The sequence below is a fragment of the Lepidothrix coronata genome, unplaced genomic scaffold (genome assembly GCF_001604755.1).
Source record: "Lepidothrix coronata isolate B3197 unplaced genomic scaffold, Lepidothrix_coronata-1.0 Scaffold301, whole genome shotgun sequence".
NCBI lineage: Eukaryota > Metazoa > Chordata > Aves > Passeriformes > Pipridae > Lepidothrix > Lepidothrix coronata.
Window position 1 is genome coordinate 2,470 of NW_016690481.1, and position 9,018 is coordinate 11,487.

A 9,018-nucleotide genomic window follows, 5' to 3' on the forward strand; every position below is an offset into this window, starting at 1 on the left:
TTACAGTCGGTGCTGCTGCAAAGGGTTTGTGACTGCCCAGGACTGCCAACAGTGCCCTGCAATGCCAGGGCTGACAGGGGAGCTGGGTCTAACACATGGGATTTTGTCACAGAAACAGCAGCTTTTTCATGCCTCATCTGTTTTCTCCTGTTCCTGCTCTTGAAAATAAAAGCCTGGAGAGACTCAGACTTGCAGAAAGTTACCCCAGAAATCATGACTTGTCTCCTTCCTCAGCCACTGGACTGTTCTCTCTCCCATAGTCTCTCCTTTACCCCTCCATGGACTGTTTTTCTGCCTTTTTTTGGTTGTTGTTTAGGTTCAAAGCTCTTCAGCCCCAGGCTGGACCTCACAATGAGGTCCTGATCACACCTGACCCAATGGTGACTCTGAGGTACCAACTAACACAGCACGACACTGGAGCCTAAAACCTTCCACCCCGCTGAGCCAGACACAGCCCAGACACCTCCCAGCAATCCCAGCACTTCCCACTGCTGCTCCTGCAGGGCACAGAGCTTCTCCAGCTGCAGTTATTCCATATTCTCTTACCACAGCTCTCCCTGGCTGATTTTTCCTGTTAGTTCCTGATATTCCCTCTGCTCTTCTCCTCCCAGGCAGCAGGGCAGAGCTCCCAGGATGTCAGACATCTATGTCAGACCTCTCAGGATGTCAGACATCCATGTGAGAGCTCCCAGGATGTCAGACATCCANGAGCTGCTCCCTCCCCAACATGGCGCCCATCATTAGCCCGCCACACCTGGGCGTGGCCAGAGCAGCACAAAGCCCGCCCCCCAGCCCAGCCCGTGCCGCCCATTGGCCGGTGCGCGGCGCGGTGGCGCCCCCTGTCGGCGGCGGGCGGCGGGCGGCGGGCGCGGGTCCGGCATGGCCGAGGTGCGGCAGCGGCCCGGGCGCGGCCCCGGCGGGGCCCGGGACCCCCAGGACAAGGTGCGGGGCAGCCCGGGGGGACGGGAGGGGGTGGGGAGGGGCGGAGGGTGAGGGGGGAGCGGCCCGTCCCGCCGCCTTGTGTCGCGACCGCTGCGCGACCCCCGCGTGGCGGGGGCGGTGGAGGGGGCGTTTATTTGCCCCTCGTTGGGTTTATTTGACCCCCCCGAAGGAGCAGATCCCGCCCCCGGGGAATCGACAGCCGGCCCCGGTCCACTGTGTGGGAGCGCGGAGATGGGGATGTGAACTGTGTGTGCGGGGTATCCCGGGTACAAACCTTCCCTTGGGGGGCATTTGGTACCTCCGAAACCACCCCCAGGGAATGAGGGGGGGTTTACAAGCCTGCCCTCGGGGGGGCTTTGATGCCTCCCGAATCGTCCCCAAGGAATGAAGGGGGTTCCCAGACCTTCCCTTAAGGAAAGGCTTTGGTACCTCTGAAATCATTCCCAGGGAATGAGGCTGGGGTTCCAGACCTTCCCTTAGGAATAGCTTTGGTACCTCCCAAATTATCCCCAGGGGATGAGGTGGCCGGGGGCGGTTACAAACCCTGCAGGTTCCCTTTGGGAAGTCTTTGGTACCTTCTAAATCATCCCAGGGAATGAATCTGGGGCTCCAGAGCTCCCCTTAGGAAAGATTTTGGTACCTTTTAAATCATCCCCAGGGAATGGGGGGGCGGCGGGGTCACACGCCCTGCAGGTTCCTTTTGGGAAGACTTCAGTACCTTCTAAATCATCCCCTGGGAGTGAGTTTGGGGTCCCAGACCTTGCCTTAGGAAAGACTTTGGTACCTCCTAAATCACCCCCAGGAAATACCCTCCCTGCGTGGACTCTGTGGGAGTTCAACGAGGAATGAAGTTGTGTTTCTCTGAAGGAAAAGGTTTGTTTTTCCACAGCAGACGAGCCATGGAAAGCCAGCCTGGCTCTGTTTTCCTGTACCCTGAGCCTGGCTGGATGCTCGTGGTCACTCTCTGTTGTCACCCTTGTCATCTCTGTTCCTGCTCCTCCCCGAAGAGGAAAGGAATAAACAGCCAGGGAAAACTTTGTAAATAACATTTGCAGGGTCACAGAGAGCAAAAACTGGAGGGAAATGTGGTTCTTGCTGCCTTGGTGTTTAATGCACCTGTGCTGGGAGAGGCCCTGGGCCCTCAGCACCATCACAGGAGTGTTTTCTCTGTTGCTGCACCAAGGATGCAGTTCAGAGCAGCAGGAAACCATTAGACTAAACTCTTCTGCAATTTAAATGCGATTTTAATGCTATTTTAATGCTGTTTGAGTACCAGTGAAACACCTGCAGGAGCTGTGCAGGCAGGATGGAGGGAGGTTTGTTGTGCTGATGTGATCAGAGGGTGACACACAGAAGGGAGAGTGGGTAGCCGTGATGTAGATCTGGAGGTTCTGCCTTTTTCATAGTTCCCTGGAGCTCTCTGATCCCAGGTTTCCTGACCCGAGTGAGGGGAGCACCAGATGGCTCCTGGGTTGTGGTTGTGCAGAGGGCGAAACCGTTGTCCTCGACATAAGTACCTTTGTCCCAGCTGGAATTTTCTTTGCAGCAGAAAATCTTCAGGGAGTTTTCTATTCCAGAACTTTAGTGGGAGTTGGAAGACCTCCCTCAGCAGGCTGGGGGGGCTGGTGCTGCTTAACTGGAGCACAGCCAAACCCCCTGGGCCAAGCTGGGATTCGCTTTAGCTCCTAAAAGAAGTTCAGAGGCCACTGTTCCCTGTTATTTCCAGGCAAGTATTGTCATGTGCAAGGAGACTTCTGAAGGACTCCTCAAATATTTCCTTGGAGTCAGTGACTTGGAGTGTCCTTCCTAGAGAGAGGGACTGTTTCTGTTGTGCTGCTCCTCCTAAATCAGCTCAAATGAATTGCAGGAGGGAAAAAATAGAAAGAGATGTTTCCAAGCAGTGAGGAACAGCTCCTCCAAGGTGCTGAATGTGATGTTTCTGAGGAGAGAGGAGTGCTGGGAGCAGGGAATTTCCCCAAATTGTTCAATCCAGCTGCTGGGAGGTGTTACCTGGTGACTAATCCTGCTGCTGTGAATCCCTCTGGTGCCGTGCTTTCCATGGCAGCTCAGGGGCAGGATTTGCTTTCCTCCCCTGAGATCCAGCCCCTGGGTTTTGAAATGCCTGGAAGAGCCTGGGAATAACAGCAGGGAAGGGCCAAGGCAGCAGAACTGCTCGTGGTCCTGGTGGTCTCGGCCTGCCCAGGGCTCTGCTGCAGGTGCTGCTGGGAGAGGGGACATTCCCATTCCTGCTTTGTCATGCACTGAGCCCTGCCAAGGAAAATCACTTAGCAGCAGATATTTTATTCTCCAGAAACCCTTGTGGCTTCTGGAAAGAGCTCTCAGCATGTTTAAAGAAACGAGATGTAAACACCGAGGCGGGTTTCAGGTGGTTGTGTTTTGTGCTTGTTCTCACTTCTCTGGTTTGAGAGTGGGAATAGGGAGGTTGGTTTCACTTTCTGCTCCTCTTGCCTTTGCCCAGGGTCCCAGCTTTGGTGTCCCTCCCTGCTGGCACAACTGCCCCAGTTGAGCTCCTCATGCCAGAGCGTTTGAAAATCGATTTTTGTTCAAACTGTTGTGCGACACAATCTTCGTCTCAGAGGGAACAAGGCAACATCTGTTTGTTCTGCTCAGTGAACTCCCCCTCATCTCCCCAGTGAAAAAACAGGCAAAATTGCCCTGGTGTTGTTTGTACCCATTTTCTAAGCCCAGAGCACTGGGATGCTGTTACCTGTTGGTGTTTGTGTGGTGATATCTGAGATTGTGGAATCCTGGAATGGGTTGGCTTGGAGAGGACCTTAAAGACCATCTCATTCCACCCCCTGCCATGGGCAGGGACACCCTCCACTATCCCACGTTGCTCCAAGCCCTGTCCAGCCTGGCCTTGGACACTTCCAGGGATGCCACAGCTTCCTGGGCAACCTCTGCCAGCGCCTCACCATGAAAGAAGTTGTAATTGTTGCCTTGCAGGTCCTTCTCCCTTGGTCTTTGTAGACTCGTTCCTTTGCTCTGTAGCCTCATTCATTATCCAAACCCTGAGGTCAGTGCCTCTCTCCTGTGTTCAGTGCATCCCAGGAAACCACATTTTCTCTTCCAGCTCCCAAGGAGAACAGAAGTGCAAAATAAAATTGTTTCCTGATGCCTGCAGAGCTCCTGAAGGCTCCTGCTGCTTTAGGGGGATTTTATGATCCTTTCTCGGTAGCTGTTTGTGCTTTGTGTGACTGCACAGTGAGGACTGAGGGATTTTTTCTTTTCCATCCTTTTGCTGGGATGTTGCACTAGTAGTTGAAACTGGGGGGGTTCTCAGACATCCCAGGGCCTCTGCCCGTGGAAAGGGGGGCTGCAGGTCACACCCCCCATCCCTTTGGCTTTGTTTACCAAGCCCTTTGTCCCCTGCAGTCAGTGCCTGGCTGGAACTGGAATGATTCTGTACTTGAGAAGTGTTGGCTGATGGAAACTCTGGTTCCTTCCAGCCCAGCTTTGCAGTGGACTGACAGTGTGACTTTTATCTGGCTGCATCTGGTTCGTGTGGTACAGAAAGTGAAAGACTGGCATCCAAGCCTCGTGATTTCTTGTGCTTCCAGGCATTTATTTCTCGTGTTTCCAGGCATTTTGCAAGAATTCCCTGGTGATCTAAGGGCTTTGAAGCTGCTGAGGCAAGTGGATGCTATGCTGTCCCTTAGGTCTGCTTGGGAGGGTGAAGGGTGGCAGGGAACAGCTGCCTGGGCTGGGCTGGAGCAGCAGCAGCAGCAGCTCCAGTTTTGGAGTTCAGCTCAGGAGAGGGTTCAGGACACAGAGAAATAACACTGCAGGTGCTCTGAAGGTTTAGGCAATTTCAAATCCCGTTACTTCCCATGTTCCAGGAGAGCTCAGAGCTCCCACTAGTTGGGAGTCTGTGATAACAAGATGAGGTTCTTGTAGGATCAAACCCAGTAAACTGCTGCAGTGATGCTTCTCTTGATCTCATCAGGATTAAGAGAGGCTGAACAACAAGTCTGCTTCCAGACCCGCTCCAAAAGCTTAATTTTTAATAGCTCTTAATGTAATTTTAGGCTCAATTCCAGGCACCAGTTTGCTTGGCTTCTGCTGAAGCACGAGCCTCGTTTATTGTGGGGAGATGTTCACAATCCCAGCTCTGCTGGGAGAAGACACTTCAGCCTTGGATGAAGTGTCTGTTGGATGCTGAGCTCTGTGTGTGCCTGACAGCTCCTGGGCATCCTTAGTTGTGGCCTGGAGGGACTGGACTCACTGTGTTCCTGATGGAAAAGGAACTCAAATTGGACACCTTTGCCATTGTTTCCTTTGGAAAGGCTTTGACTTGGCCTCTACTCCTTTCACCTGTGTCCTTCTCATTTGTGGTGATGCCAGAGAAGTTTGATCCCAGGAAGATTTTGTCATTTTAAGGGTTGGGTGACTCCCCTTGGGCTGTGAGGAGATCCTTTCCTTCCCTGGGAGCAGCTCTTCACGGGCACTCTCAGTGCTCTCATCAAACCCCCCAAGCACACGTTGCTTTTCCTGTTCCTCAGCCCTTTGGATAGTGCAGGCCTGGCTTCTGTTTCCCATCCTTATTTACTGAGTAGATTTATTCCTGGCTGGTCTGGAGGGTCACACAAGTGAGTGTCCCTCTCAGCAGTGTCTGGAAGTGGCTGTTACCCCCAGACCTCCCTGTTTTCCCAGTGTTCCTGCAGGATCTTTGTGGATCTGTGAGCTTCTTCCCAAGCTCCCTCTTGCTGCTCCAGTGGTCTGTCCTCAATTCCAGTCATTTGTTGTGCACAGTATGGTCAGGATAGCATGGGGTGATGGAGGGAGGCACATCCATAACTCCCTATGGATACTCCTCTGGCTTTGACCCCGTTGCAGGTTGAGGTCAGTGCTCAGATGAGTTGCTTTGTACATAAGTGATGTCTCTGCTGAGGCTCCCGAAATCCTGTGCTCTCACTGATATCTGGGAGTGATTCCTGTGGGGGGAGGGATGTTTGGTGCTGAGAAGAGGGAAGTTGGGGTGTTTGTGTGTGTCTTCCAAGAAGGAAAAAAAATCCTAAGGACCAGTGCTACTGTCTGTCAAGCACAAACCACAGGTTAAGTAGCAAGAAAACCATTTTCTCCTCCTACCTGCCTTTGGTGAGCAGTGATTAACACCAGAGGTAAAAGTCCTTGCAGGTAAAACCTATGGAATCATAAAATCCCAGACTGGTTTGGGTTGGGAGGGACCTCAAAGCCCATCCAGTGCCACCCCCTGCCATGGGCAGGGACACCTTCCACTAGCCCAGATTGCTCCAAGCCCCGTCCAACCTGGCCTTGGACACCTGTGACTTCAGCAAAGCACTGATGTGGGTTCATCAGGATCATGTCTAAAATACTCATCCAAGTCCTGCGTGGTTCCTTTCCTTGATTAGTTCAAATAAAGCCAAGGGGATTGACTGGCAGAACAAGATTGTGGCACCACCTCACAGTCAGCAAATTAAATGGCCTGGTGAGATTTTTTTTTCTGATTATGTTTTGGAAAAATATGTGTTAACACCAGAGGAATTGAGGGTCAGAAGGCACTGGCCTTGGTGTGATGCAGACTCTCATTTCAGAGGCCAAAAATAGCCTTTTCCTGCACTAACCTTCAGAGTGAACAGTTGCTCCAGAGCTGTTTGTTCTCCCTCTTGTTTGTCCCAGCTCTTCCAAACAACAGCAGATTGAAATGTCTGTGCAAGCTCCAGCAGACACAGCTCCAGCCTCTCCCAACACCAACTCCCAGAGGCTCTTGGAGCTTTGCTTTCCTGTTCCTGGACATGTTTCTCTGTCTCTGCAGGGGTGACAAAGTGCCAGCGTGGAAATGCCAGGAGAGCACAGGGATGCCAGTTAAATCCAGGAGAACCCAGGAGCCTCTCCCCAAAACATCTCCATCCATGTTTCAGAGGGGGAGGCAGGTTCCTTTCTTAGCAGGAGGAGATTCTGGGGGAGTGCCAGAACCACGGAGCTATTTTTGTGCCCGTTTGTACACAATAGCTGGTCCCTGCTGCGTTTCCCTCCTGGATTCCCTGGAATCCACAGACCCTGGAGTGGGTGCTGGGGGTGCAGGCAGGGGATGAACTGATGAGTCAACAGGGAGGTGTGACTTCACGGGGATCAGATTTGCTGACATGGAAATCAGGCTCCTGTGCCAGGCTGTTGTTGTGCTGGCTCTGAGCACATCCCACTGCTGAGGGATGGACTCCCTGTCCAAACAAAGCAGGAGCTTTGGGAGCATGAGATGAGTTTTCTTTGCTCTTTCAGCCACTGTACAAACATTTCTGCTTTTTGTGATGTTATTTTAGGCATGTCCCAATTTCCATTGCATGCCTTCAACTGGAATATGGCTATTTTGGGATGGGGAAGGGAGTCCTTTATCAACATAAACGAAACCTGAGCTTTGTTGGGTTGTTTGAGACAACAAATCTCGCAGTCAGCACGAGATGCCAGCTTGGAGTGGGACATGACAATCTTGAATTTAGTTTTCCTGCAGGTGACCTCCCAGCCTGAGAAGTTCAAGCACTTTCTGCAGCACTTGCAACAAAACCAGTGTCTTTTTGGGCTCTTAGTACAAATCAAACCCCGCTGGTTGCTTGGTTCTTCCTTCCCATGTTAATGGTCTGCAAACTTCTCCCTTGTTTCACCCTCCTGAGCTGTCAACCTCTGAAAGAGAATCTCCTGTAATTTGGGAGTGCTTGGGTGATTTGTCACCTCGATCTCACCCAGAGGGGGGTTTGGTGGGGCCCAGCAGCTGAGGGAGGTGGGCAGGTGCCGTGTAGGGAAAGCAGGGAGAAGGGGAGAGAGGAACAGCAGTTCTCCTGGATGTAGGAATTAAAACCCCTTCTCAAAAGCACGGAGATTTTCATAACTGAGGCTGCTGGGTTTGTGTTCATTAAACTAATTATCTTGGCTTTGATCCTGCCAGTGTGCTCGGAGGTGAGAACAGCAGAGGCTGTGGTGCAGTTGGTCCCTTTTGTTCCAGCTGTCAGGTTTTTTTGCCTGAAAAAGCAACTCTGTTTCTCCCTTCAGCTTTCATTTCATATTGACATTTTCTGTCACAGCTTTTTGTTAAAATCTGGCAGGAAGTCTAAACTAACCAGCTCCTGGCTCTGAGGAAGGTGCCCAAATAATGGCATTTCTTGCACAAATTTAATCTGCCAGCGTTGAATACTTAACTGTGGATCTGTATTGGGCAGATTTTTGGCAGGGAGGGAGCTGACTCGTTTCTATGACAACTGAGATGTGTCATGGATATTTGGGTAAAAACCCTGAGCTTCCTCTGTGAGAAAGCCATTGAAATGTGAGCGCAAATTTCGTACCACACGGTTGAAGGGTTGTTTAAAGGAAGCTCAGACAACTCATTTCTCCATGTATCTTTCTTCAGGGTGATAAAATGTTTGTTGACAAACGTTGCTTAGATCTGCTGATTTCATAAATGTAAAAAGTGAGCAGGTATCTGGTTTTTCCCCCATCTGCTCTGGTTCACCAGGAGAAACATCCCTTGCAGAGATTTGGGGTTTTACTCTTTCTTCTCATCATGACTTATGTAGAAATCAGTGAATTAATATAAAATGGGTCTTGTTATCTTGATTTTATTCCCGCATTCCTTTTGCCCTTGATTCAGTAAGAAGCCTTCAACATTGAGATGATCAATTGAAGAAGGAGCCTTGGGCTTGCCAAACCTCCCCCGTTCAATTTAGTAACTCCATGTTGGTAACAAAAGCCAGTAAAAGCTGCTGATTGTGTTTTAATAGATTTAATGCTTGCCCTGTAAAATAAATGGAAAAATAAAACCAGATCCCAAGGTAACCAGAGAGAAGATTTGCTTTGCTCTTACTGAGGAGTTTTAACTGTTTCCAAGCTCTGCATCCTGCAGGTGGATGTCTGACATCCTGAGAGGTCTGACATGGATGTCTGACATCCTGGGAGCTCTCACATGGATGTCTGACATCCTGGGAGCTCTCACATGGATGTCTGACATCCTGGGAGCTCTCACGTGGATGTCTGACATCCTGGGAGCTCTCACGTGGATGTCTGACATCCTGGGAGCTCTCACGTGGATGTCTGACATCCTGGGAG

At 51.2% G+C, this 9,018-nt stretch overlaps 1 protein-coding gene across 1 annotated transcript in view; it reads left to right on the forward strand.

Annotated features, from left to right (window-relative positions):
- The first annotated feature begins 873 nt into the window (after positions 1 to 873).
- Positions 874 to 9,018, forward strand: part of LOC108508513 (phosphatidate cytidylyltransferase 2) — a 25,581-nt gene continuing 17,436 nt past the window's right edge. The window contains exon 1 of the mRNA XM_017837340.1: positions 874 to 942. Coding sequence (XP_017692829.1) covers positions 880 to 942 — 63 coding nt within the window. The 5' untranslated portion in view covers positions 874 to 879. The remainder of the gene's footprint in view (positions 943 to 9,018) is intronic.